General features: G+C 42.6%; 1 protein-coding gene across 1 annotated transcript in view; it reads left to right on the forward strand.

Moving 5' to 3' along the window:
* The window catches only part of notch2 (notch receptor 2), a 52248-nt gene extending 40762 nt beyond the window's left edge, over positions 1-11486 (forward strand). The window contains 12 exon segments of the mRNA XM_046870732.1: positions 2503-3026; positions 3261-3611; positions 3696-3847; positions 5293-5494; positions 5975-6053; positions 6157-6304; positions 6669-6991; positions 7075-7222; positions 7306-7403; positions 7488-8340; positions 8343-8827; positions 8829-11486. Coding sequence (XP_046726688.1) covers positions 2503-3026; positions 3261-3611; positions 3696-3847; positions 5293-5494; positions 5975-6053; positions 6157-6304; positions 6669-6991; positions 7075-7222; positions 7306-7403; positions 7488-8340; positions 8343-8827; positions 8829-9152 — 3687 coding nt within the window. The 3' untranslated portion in view covers positions 9153-11486.
* Positions 11487-12502: the final 1016 nt, after the last annotated feature.

Consider the following 12502-nt stretch of genomic DNA (forward strand, 5'->3'; position numbering starts at 1 on the left):
TGGGTTGTATCTTTCTGTCAAAAACAAATTTCTATTGTATTTCGCAGATGGCAAGTTGACAATTATGCTTTAAAAAAAATCTATATGCAGACATTATGTTCAGTTGGGAAATGTATAAGCAATTAAATGATATTTGCATAAATTAAATATACAAACATTGAAAACAAGCATTCGAACGTATAGTAAATTAAAGCCGCAGTAAATCACGTTTGAAAAGGCATAAGTTACTGTTGTAGCAGACAAATGCTATGAAAAGAGAATGGAGCTAACAGGCTTAAAAAAAGGGGGAAAATGCATTGATGTACAAATGCTGAAAACCACAACAGTGACAAAATAAAATCGTTTACTAACTTTTTATCGATTAGTTGTTGTAGCCCTAATTTAAACTTATATTTAAAAAAACAGCTACCGTTTTTCATTCTTACAGGTTTTTTTTTTTATAATTGTATAATTTTTTATAATATGACAATTATTATATTGAAATCGTGATAGTTTTCTGAGATATCCTGTTTACCATGATCTCTTTTTCTAGCATTTTTTATTTATTTAAAATAACATTTTTACTTAAAAAGTTACAAGCAGTTGATACGACATTATAGTCACGCTTTAAAGTAAAATTCCGCCCACAGGGAGTTTATCATCGGACTGTCGTGGTACATATTGTGTATTGTAGAAATTTATTCCAGTATTATATATATATATATATATATATATATATATATATATATATATATATATATATATATATATATATACACAGTGAGGAAAATAAGTATTTGAACACCCTGCTATTTTGCAAGTTCTCCCACTTAGAAATCATGGAGGGGTCTGAAATTGTCATCGTAGGTGCATGTCCACTGTGAGAGACATAATCTAAAAATCACAATATATGATTTTTAAACTATTTATTTATATGATACAGCTGCAAATACGTATTTGAACACCTGTCTATCAGCTAGAATTCTGACCCTCAAAGACCTGTTAGTCTGCCTTTAAAATGTCCACCTCCACTACATTTATTATCCTAAATTAGATGCACCTGTTTGAGGTCGTTAGCTGCATAAAGACACCTGTCCACCCCATACAATCAGTAAGAATCCAACTACTAACATGGCCAAGACCAAAGAGCTGTCCAAAGACACTAGAGACAAAATTGTACACCTCCACAAGGCTGGAAAGGGCTACGGGGAAATTGCCAAGCAGCTTGGTGAAAAAAGGTCCACTGTTGGAGCAATCATTAGAAAATGGAAGAAGCTAAACATGACTGTCAATCTCCTCGGACTGGGGCTCCATGCAAGATCTCACCTTGTGGGGTCTCAGTGATCCTAAGGAAGGTGAGAAATCAGCCCAGAACTACATGGGAGGAGCTGGTCAATGACCTGAAAAGAGCTGGGACCACCGCTTCCAAGGTTACTGTTGGTAATACACTAAGACGCCATGGTTTGAAATCATGCATGGCACGGAAGGTTCCCCTGCTTAAACCAGCACATGTCCAGGCACGCCTTAAGTTTGCCAATGACCATTTGGATGATCCAGAGGAGTCATGGGAGAAAGTCATGTGGTCAGATGAGACCAAAATATAACTTTTTGGTCATAATTCCACTAAACGTGTTTGGAGGAAGAAGAATGATGAGTACCATCCCAAGAACAGCATCCCTACTGTGAAGCATGGGGGTGGTAGCATCATGCTTTGGGGGTGTTTTTCTGCACATGGGACAGGGCGACTGCACTGTATTAAGGAGAGGATGACCGGGGCCATGTATTGCGAGATTTTGGGGAACAACCTCCTTCCCTCAGTTAGAGCATTGAAGATGGGTCGAGGCTGGGTCTTCCAACATGACAATGACCCGAAGCACACAGCCAGGATAACCAAGGAGTGGCTCTGTAAGAAGCATATCAAGGTTCTGGTGTGGCCTAGCCAGTCTCCAGACCTAAACCCAATAGAGAATCTTTGGAGGGAGCACAAACTCCGTGTTTCTCAGCGACAGGCCAGAAACCTGACTGATCTAGAGAAGATCTGTGTGGAGGAGTGGGCCAAAATCCCTCCTGCAGTGTGTGCAAACCTGGTGAAAAACTACAGGAAACGTTTGACCTCTGCAAACAAAGGCTACTGTACCAAATATTAACATTGACTTTCTCAGGTGTTCAAATACTTATTTGCAGCTGTATCATACAAATAAATAGTTCAAAAATCATATATTGTGATTTCTGGATTTTTTTTTTTAGATTATGTCTCTTACAGTGGACATGCACCTACGATGACAATTTCAGACCCCTCCATGATTTCTAAGTGGGAGAACTTGCAAAATAGCAGGGTGTTCAAATACTTATTTTCCTCACTGTATATATATATATATATATATATATATATATATATATATATATATACAGTGAGGAAAATAAGTATTTGTGTATATATATATATATATATATATATATAATGTATGTCCACTGTCTTGAACTAAAACATATTCCTTTTTGAAATATTTCATCATATCTCAGGGCTACACGGACTTCAACTGCGGTGAGATCGTGGGCCGCAGTTGTGCCAGTCTCCGCTGTCAGAATGGTGGACATTGTCAGGAGTCCCAATCCAGCCGAGTGCAGTGCGTCTGTCCATCTGGCTTCTCAGGCCCATTGTGCGAAAACGTAACTCCATCCTGCTCCTGCCAAAATGGGGGCGTGTGCATGAAAGAAATGAGCAAACCTTACAGGTACTTTTGCCACTGTCTGGTTGGCTACAGTGGTGAGCACTGCCAGCACAGAGACCCGTCCTGTCCTTATGTGGAGTGTCAGGGGCGCAGCAGTGACGGGGTGTGTGACCCGCAATGTAAGACGTTGGAGTGCGAATGGGACGGAGGAGACTGCACACTGAAACGGCTCAACCCCTGGGAAAACTGCACGGCCAACGTGCCATGCTGGGAGTTCTTCCATAATAAGCGCTGTGACCCCGAGTGCAACGTTGCCGGCTGTCTTTTTGACAGCTTCGAGTGCCACAGCAACCCCACGTCGCCCAGCAAGTGCAAGTACGTACCGTAGCGCCACCCACAGGTGATGAATATGTATGCAAAAATGTGTAAAAAATAATTTTCTTTACAATTCCCGTAAATGTTTCTCAGACTTTTCAATGATTTGTACTTAATTAACTTTTGTGAAGTGCTACGCAAATATGCTAGAAAAACAAAACACTTTTTTCTTCTTTTGTCTCAGAAATCACAGGACAGTAAAGTTTTAATGCTAAACAATTTATTTAATCACAGGTATGACGAGTACTGTCGTGACCATTACCAGAACGGCCGCTGTAATGAGGGCTGTAACACAGAGGAGTGCGGCTGGGATGGTTTGGACTGCTCCAGCGACAAGCCACCTCAGCTGGCGGACGGCACGCTGGTCATCGTGGTGCTGCTGCAGCCCACAGAGCTGCTGGGAGATATGAAAGGCTTCCTGCGCTCACTGGGTATGCTGCTTCACACCAACCTGCGTGTCAAGCGCGACGACAAAAAGGAGCTGATGATCTATCCGTATTACGGTGCCGACCACGAAGACTCGCATGCCGGCACCCGCACTGCCAAACGACTCGGCAAGAGGGAGCTGGGGAATGAGATTATTGGGTACATTTGCAGAAATGTTTACAGTTTTAGCCAAAACAGTGTTTCTGTATAAACTGAATGGGATGTGTTGTCTGTTCTGTCCAGGTCAAAGGTGTATCTGGAGATTGATAATCGTCAGTGCACTCAAACATCCACTGAGTGTTTCTCCAGCACTGACCTTGCTGCCTCATACATCGCTGCTGAAGCCCTCAAAGCTGAGCTGCAATATCCTGTCTTATCTGTGGAGAGTGAATCAGGTGTCGGTTTTATTACTCGTATTACCCCTTGATTTTTTTGTTGATTTGGTTTGTTTTGCTGTGAATAAATTGTGCAGTGTTACGTGGTACAACAGCAGAAGTTTAAAATACAGTGGAACCCGGTTATGTCGATTTCGTAGGGGGTCGCCAAAAAGCATCGAGGTAACCGATGATCGAGATAAACGAAAATCAAAATGGCGGCAATATATTAACGTGCTTGAAATTTCTTTATGTACATGATGTGCGTTAATAAATGAGAATATGCATGCACGTGTTTTTGGAGGGGTTTTTACACAACAGCGTTGCCGCGATTTGTTTGATGAAGGCATGCTATAAAAATGTACATACGTTTGTTAACAACAAAAGGCATAAGTTCACCTACTAACAGCAGAGATTTACCAGTATACAATACAAACCACCGTCCATTCTCCATACAAACCTTTATTATATTCTCCAACATTATAAACACACAGATCGCTCAAAAAAAAAAAAAAACAGCGGCTGCACAGTGCCGTCTCACATTTAGTCCACATGTGGAAAAAAATAAAAATAAACAGTAACTAAGTTTCTGAAAACTTATGACCATCAGGCTGAAGTAATCCGCACAAACACACAAAGCAAAGTGTCTGAAAAAACTTACGTCCGCGATGCCGAGGGGGAGATAAGCCGAGAGAGAGAGAGAGAGAGTGAGTTTGTAAATGGAAAAAATAGGGAAATTCAAGAATACCGCGACCGGCGGCACGGCGTGAAGCCGGGAAAAAAACCAGGAAAATCCAAAACCGAACCCGAAACCAAAAACGAGGGACAGAAAAGTCTCAAACGTGAACCGCCGAAGGGGCGTGGCAGGTGCTTTCGCCGCTTTCTCTGAAGCTCGGCTTCAACTCCTTACCGAGAGAGCCGTGCTCTTTACCCTGCTCGCGGTAAGGAGCACGGCTCTCTCGGTAAGGAGCGACACGCGCGCTCGGTAAGGAGTTGAAGCCGGGAGCGCCGCGCTTCCGTTCATCGCATAACATTTAACAAAAAAATGCATATGTGCACTTACTAACAGCAGAGATTCACCAGTATACAATACAACACCTGTAGCAGCTGTAAGGTTTGATTTTCCCGCCACTTTCGCAAGTTCTTCTGCGGCTGCACAGTGCCGATCGACATAACTGACGTTAAAATTTCTAATTTTACCCCCCTTGTGCTCGAGATATTAGGGTTCCGCGACATAAAAAAAGTCGACATAACCGATAAAAATGCGAGAAAAGCGAGAATTTGGCGGTTCCACTTCAAAAACGTCGACTTAATAGGGTTGTCGAGGTAACCGAGGGCGAGATAACCGGGTTCCACTGTATATATATTTTCTACTAAATGACAGTTTGTTTAGAGAAAGTGTATATTCAATTTTATTTTTAAAAAATAACTTTCAAAAAATAACATTAATTTTATCTTCCCCCCAGGCTTTATAGTTCAACCACCTGCCAATCCTTTGTTTTACCTCGTCGGCGTGGCGGTCGCTATCATGCTGCTTATCCTGATTTTGGGCGTTTTGGTTGCCAAACGTAAACGCAAGCACGGTCTCCTTTGGCTGCCAGACGGCTTCCTAGCCAAGAAGGACAGCAAACGAAGAGAGCCCGTTGGCCAGGATGACTTCGGCATGAAGTGAGTTGGGAGCGAATACAGGCAGGGGGTGTTATAATGGAGAAAGGTTTTATTTTTTTACTTTCATTTTATTTGAGATTCAAAAACAGGAATATCTGATAAATCCTTGATGACATAAAATCAGTATTAATTAGTAAAGGAACCTTTTCAGAAACCTGTACAGTTTTCCAGGAACGTGTAGATTGATACTGAGATGTTTCTCCTCTTTTCTGCTGAACTTTAAATTATTTGGGCAGAGCAAGATGTGCTGGTACAATTGGTCAAAATTCAGTTTTAAAGTACAACCAACTCTTTTCCCCCTGAATGTTAAGCATGTATGAATGTTGAGCAGCATGGCAGATAGTGTGTAATATTTCCACTGCTTTTTTGTCTACTTTAAATGTCGGGTATATCTTGATATCAATGTCCTATTTGTTGAACTCACACGTGATCTGAACTATGGGGTTTCTTCCTTCATTGCGTTTTCCTGCTGTTCTGTAGGAGCCTACAGAAGTCACAGATGGATGGCAGTGCTGGTCATCACTGGCCAGAGGAGGATCTTCTGCCCAAGAAACCAAGGGTGAGATAGAATGACACATTTACAAAGACACATATTCATAAACACTCACACGATGATAAGATTTATATTGAAGAGTCTTTAAAACTTTATCTTTTCATCTCAGCAGGAAGACAAACCGTTGTTGGGAGTGGATGCAGGAGTGGATCGTCGCGAGTGGACCCTGCAGCATTGTAAAGCTGCCGATATCACCCTCACGCCACCTCAGGCTGACATCGACATTGACTGTCTGGATGTCAACGTGAAAGGACCTGGTAATGACCTCCAGATAGAAAGATTTCTGAAAAGTTTATAACGTAAAAAGAAATGATTACAATGTGTGTATATATGGTGCGTCTCGGTTGCCAGTTCATTTGATACTGCATACATATAGTAGAAAATAGGATTGAACATGTAGTAGACAGAAAAGGATGCTTGCATGAACCTGACAAAATAAAAAAAAAATGTATACATTTTAAAATATATTTTTGTACATTTGTGAATTATCTGTGGAACTATACACTGAAAAAAAAAATAGATTCCTTGATTATGTTAAAAGCGTGTTGCCGGTTCGCGTTCGAAATATACATGCTTAATTGCTTTTCTCTCTCTCTTCCTCTCTCTTTCTCTCTCTCTCAGATGGTTTCACTCCTCTAATGCTGGCGTCTCTCCGCGGCGGCAGCAGCCCCGAGTGCGTTAGCGTCTTAGCAGAAGAGGAGGAGGAAAGCGGAGTGGACGAACCCGGAACGAACATCATCAGCGATCTGATTTCTCAGGGTGCCACACTCAACTCTCAGACCGAGCGCACGGGCGAGACGGCTCTTCACCTGGCCGCTCGGTACGCCCGCGCCGACGCTGCCAAGAGGCTGCTGGACGCTGGAGCTGACCCCAACGCTCATGACAACATGGGTCGCACGCCGCTGCACGCGGCCATCGCCGCCGACGCTCAGGGAGTGTTTCAGGTGAGAGAAGATTAGAAAGAGTACAAGCGAAAACCACGTTTTATCACTTTATTTGTTCATCTATTCACTCTGCTCCATCGTAGATCCTGATACGTAATCGTGCCACAGAACTGGACTCGAGGATGAACGATGGAACCACTCCTTTAATTCTGGCTGCCAGATTGGCCGTAGAGGGTATGGTGGAGGAGCTGGTGCACTGCCACGCGGATGTAAACGCTGTGGACGACCATGGTACGACACCCTCACTGCAGCCGTATGTAACAGATTTATCTTTTAAGTGACTGATACTGATAAAGACATAATTATCTTTAAAGGTAAATCTGCCTTGCACTGGGCCGCTGCTGTGAACAATGTAGAAGCCACGCTGGTGCTCCTGAAGAACAGCGCCAATCGAGACATGCAGGACAACAAGGTGAGTTTTTGTGTGCTTTAACACCTGTACAAAAAAAATCTGGTCTTTGCTTAATTCTTAGCCTTTTTCTTTTTTGTCGTTCAGGAGGAGACGCCGTTGTTCCTGGCGGCACGTGAAGGCAGTTTCGAGGCGGCACAGGTCCTTCTGGATCACTATTCGAACCGTGACATCACTGATCACCTAGATCGGTTGCCACGTGACACCGCTCAGGAACGCATGCATCATGACATTGTCCGCCTGCTCGACCAGTACAATCTGGTTCACAGCCCACATTCTGGACCGAACCATGTAGGAAACGGTGGGGGCGGACACTCCATGGTCTGCAACAGTAATGGGGTCATTAGAATGCGACTGGGACAGCAGAACAAGAAGAACCGGCGTGGTGGTGCCACCAAACTCGGAGGCCCTAATGGCACCGGAGGCGGAGTCAAAGATCTGAAGGATATGAAGACGAAGCGGAGGAAAAAACCAGCTGGAGGAGAAACGACAGGATTGGCTGCATCCAGTGGTAACGTAGCAACCGTGACTGCTAACACTAATGGCGCCAAGGGAGCAGCGACGGCGGGCACTGGTGCTCTTTCGGAAAGCTCAGTGACAATGTCGCCGGTGGATTCGCTTGAATCGCCCCATTCCTACACAGCAGATCCTGCAGGAGCAACTAACATGGCTAAATCACCTCCGCTGATGAACAGCCCCTCAACCCGCCCGCTCCTGCCCCCTGTCAGCCACATGCTAGGGCAGCAGCAGAGCTGGGTGGGTGTGCCTAAGCACGGCTATTCCACCCCTCATGTTTTCAGCCACATGCTTTCCCACCAGATGACGCCGGGACACTCAGGCCTGCCCCAGCCCCATCACGGCTCTGGGATTCTCAGGCCTGTCAACGTCTCGGTGAGTCGAGAGCAGCTTCCATCCATTGTCACCTTCCAGATGATGGGCTCCAGAACCAGGCACATCACAAACCTAACCCGCAGGCTGGCATGCAGGTGAGCCAAGCCCATACCCAGGGTCTTAACCACATGCACTGCAGCCCGGAGATGATGTATCCCATGCAGGAGACGGGGCCACAGCATGGAATCCTTCGCCTTCATGGTCACGGCCATGAGTCTCAGGTTAGGCAGGTGACGCTGTACCAACCGCAGCTACAGAGCCCTGTGGATAAATACCCAACTCCTCCTTCTCACCGCAGCTACGCCAGCGGTGCTGGGTCAGAGGTGGTGACTACTTCGGGTCAGGGCTCTGAGGTCACAACTCCGGGTCATGGAGCTCCACCCTCGAGTGAGCACCCGTACCTGACGCCATCGCCCGAGTCACCAGATCCCTGGTCCTCTTCGTCTTCGCCTCACTCGCATTCAGACTGGTCTGACGTTACCACAAGTCCGCACGGCGCACTGCACACGCACGCGCACCCTCACACACATGCACACACTCACGTTCCAGAGCAGGCTCCCCTCCTGCAGCCGCAGCCCTCCCAGCCAGCGCAGCCGCCACCTCAGCAGCAAGCCTGCAGCAGTGTGTACGCGTAATAGCACAGAGGAACTGCTTGGCGCTGACTGTTGTGTTTATATGCAATTTAACTGCATAAATATGTTGCCTGTGGAAAGGCAAAATCTGTTTCTTCTCTCACACACTGCTCTGTATTTTTTATTTTTTATTTTCTATGCAGATAGTGGTTTTTATATGCAACTTTTCTTTCTGCTGATGCAGAGAACGAATCTTTCTCGTTGCTCAGTCCAACTTTGGATGGATTAATGCTAATACCCTGTTTACACTCGTTAGTTCACGTCATGGACGTTGGATTTTGCAAGTGCGAACAAATATGTCATCAAATGCATTTCTTTGTAGACAATCCATACGGCTATAGGTTTATATCTGTAGAACTCCGATCCTTAAGATGCACGAGACAAGAGTAAAAAAAAGTCGGTCGTTTATTTGTACCTGTGGACAATCTTTGAAAGCAAAGACACTGAGCTGGACTTAAGCTTTTCAACATGGTGGCCATTTTGCCTCGGCTTTCATTTTTAAACCCTGAAGGAAATCTAATCTCCAATAAAGTGAAACCACTCTTTCCAAAGCTTATATATCGATAACAATGGACTTACTAACCAGTGTAAATGTTTTTTTTTTTTTTTTTTTCGTTACGTGGGATGGGTTATAGTTACATTTGAGCTAACACTGCCTTGTTATTGATTTAGTTGTTTGTTTTTTGTTTTGTTCTTCACCAATGTGCACGTCCAGACCCTTTAACATTGACGCAACTTCTTCGTTACGGTGATAAGTCTTAGCGTTTCTGTTTTATTTCGTAGTTTTGACAGCAGCCCACCGGCTCAAATTCTAGCTGTTGTGATGTCGCACAGGCTCCTGTTTTTACCCATTACAGAGACCTTGTGCTTCGTTGTGATCGTTTTTTTATTTTTATTAATGGCCTGGAGATTGCGATTCTCTGTAGGACAAGTTCATCACTATCTGCTCTGTTGAGAAGAATTTCCAAGTGTATTCCAAAAAAGGAAGTCCCCCGTTTATTTTTATTCACACCAGCATGCGGTTGACTCCAGGAATTTCCAGACCAAATCCCAGATTTCACCAGATCAGCGGATAATGCTATTGTACAGCATTCAGTGCATGAAAGAATGTGGAAAAAAAACTCTATTGTTCGGTAATTTCAGTGGGTTTTATTATAAAATCATATCCATGTAACCCCTTGATATTTTGGGAATATTGAGTAGAAAAGGAATGAAACATTCTTGTGCTGTGCTGTTTTACATTTAGTGTCCAAACCAGTGTCTACACATCTGAAGTTCTCTCGCCTACCACTGGAGACTCCTTTCACAAATCGTCTTACAGAAAACATTGCACTCGTGATTACACACTTTTACAAACATAAGTCCCCATAAACAAGCTGTTACTATGGAAACAATGTTACTATAACAGGAACCCTCTTCTGACGAATGGCCACACCCCCTTAACCTAAATCTGAAGTGACGAGTCAGCGATTTGTGTTTCTAGTAATCATTTCATTATATGAAATTGGATATTGTGTCAGGATCCTGTTCCTGGAACCGAACGAGAGGAAATAAGTGTGAAATCAGACACCTAAGGAAATGTGACTGTCATTAACACGGTGCAGCATTTCATTAGCAAAGGAGCTTATTAGTAGGGCAATTTTTTATTTAGTTTTAAAACGTGCATCGTTTGCCCCTCCACAGAATAATATTCAATCCATTTGAACCATTTCTCATATGTATAATTTTTAATTTTTTTGTTTATTTTAAATCTTTTGTTTTTTTGTTTTGAAGGTGTAACTTTGAATAATTTGAATAATGTTGCCTTTTTTATTATTATTATTGCAATTTATATCGTCTATATATCTATCCAGCTATCTATCTTGTTTGGCGATATGAAAACCCTGCCTTCAATTTTTTTCGTTTTCTTTTTTGCAAGTTTAATCTTAATTTTTTTTGGTCTTAAACAGAGCTTTATAAACCTGATTGGTACAATCATTACTATATATATTTTTTTTTACGCATCGTAGTAATTTAGCGTCCTGAATACACTTTTTTTTTTTTTCTTTTATAACCAAAAGTATTTTTTAACCAAATCTCTCTTTCTGGTGATTTATGTTGCATTTTTATCTACAGATTTTAACAGGTTATCATTATTTTATCACACGCTTACAGGAGCACACACACACACACACACACACACACACACACTGGTGTTAATGAAATGGTGCAAAATGTCATATCGCATATACACTTTGTGGCACTTAAACCATTGTTTGATTTTCTTTTTCTGCTTCTTGAATGATGATTATAATCTGAACTCAGAGAGCAGCATGTGTCCCTGTGAATAAATGTTTTTTTTTTATTTTTTTTATTAAATGTTGTATATAGATTTTAAATAGCAATGTACTTTCTTTTACTCTGTTCATCTAATACATGCCTGTTTCGCTGTTGCTATATGAAGTTTGTAGCCTTTCAACTTTTTCGTAGAAGGACGTCTTTTTTTTGCATACAGAACAAAATTTATGCAGCAAAACCAAGCAGACACACAGATGACGCCAATAAAGATGAAATACGCCATAAAGGTTGACTAATATTTTTCTTCTCTGGTGAGGTTTTAACACCACGTTCACTTTACTGAGACTGAAAAACAGGCCATGCCTCCTTCACTCTACTGAGACTGAAAAAAAGGCCACGCCTCCTTCACTTTACTGAGACTGAAAACAGGTTACGCCTCTTTCAATTTGCTAAAACTGAAAAACAGGCCACGCCTCCTTCACTTTACTGAGACTGAAAACAGGTTATGCCTCCTTCAATTTACTAAAACTGAAAAACAGGCCACGCCTCCTTCACTTTAATGAGACTGAAAAAGGCCATGCCTCCTTCACTCTACTGAGACTGAAAAAGGGCCACGCCTCCTTCACTTTACTGAGACTGAAAACACAGGCGACACCTCTTTCACTTTACTGAGACTGAAAACACAGGCCACGCCTCCTTCACTTTACTGAGACTGATCGGCAGGACATTACTCCTTTACTTATCTGAGACTGACACATATGGCCTTCTTAACTGGGACAAATTCAAAGGCCACGCCTCCTTTATTGGGATTATAGACACAGGCCACACCTTCACTGCAAAAGCACTGTGTTCTGAATTGTACCACTGCATGTCCTTGTCTCAAGGTTATATCTATATGTACACCGTATACACACACATAAAGTGTTGTTTACTTCAGTTCTTTTTCAGCTGTGCAAGCAAAGTCCACACACACACAAACACACACACACTGAAGCGTTTTGCTTGCACAGCTGAAAAGACACCAGGATGCTTCCCAAATGGCCATGTACTCTTTCTATAAGTGCACTATGTAATGCATTAGAGAGAGGAAGAGTTTCATGCAGAGGTGTGACAGAAGACAGCGAAGACAGAAAAGCAATGCTTTATAGCACCAGGCCTTGGATCACTTGGTACTGGGCTGCAGAGTAAGTATTAAAAAAAATATATATATATATATATATATATATATATATATATATATATATATATATATATATATATTTAATAATAAAAAAACTAAACAAAGATACCTTTCACCCGTAC

This window comes from Silurus meridionalis, chromosome 17 (assembly GCF_014805685.1).
Source record: "Silurus meridionalis isolate SWU-2019-XX chromosome 17, ASM1480568v1, whole genome shotgun sequence".
NCBI lineage: Eukaryota > Metazoa > Chordata > Actinopteri > Siluriformes > Siluridae > Silurus > Silurus meridionalis.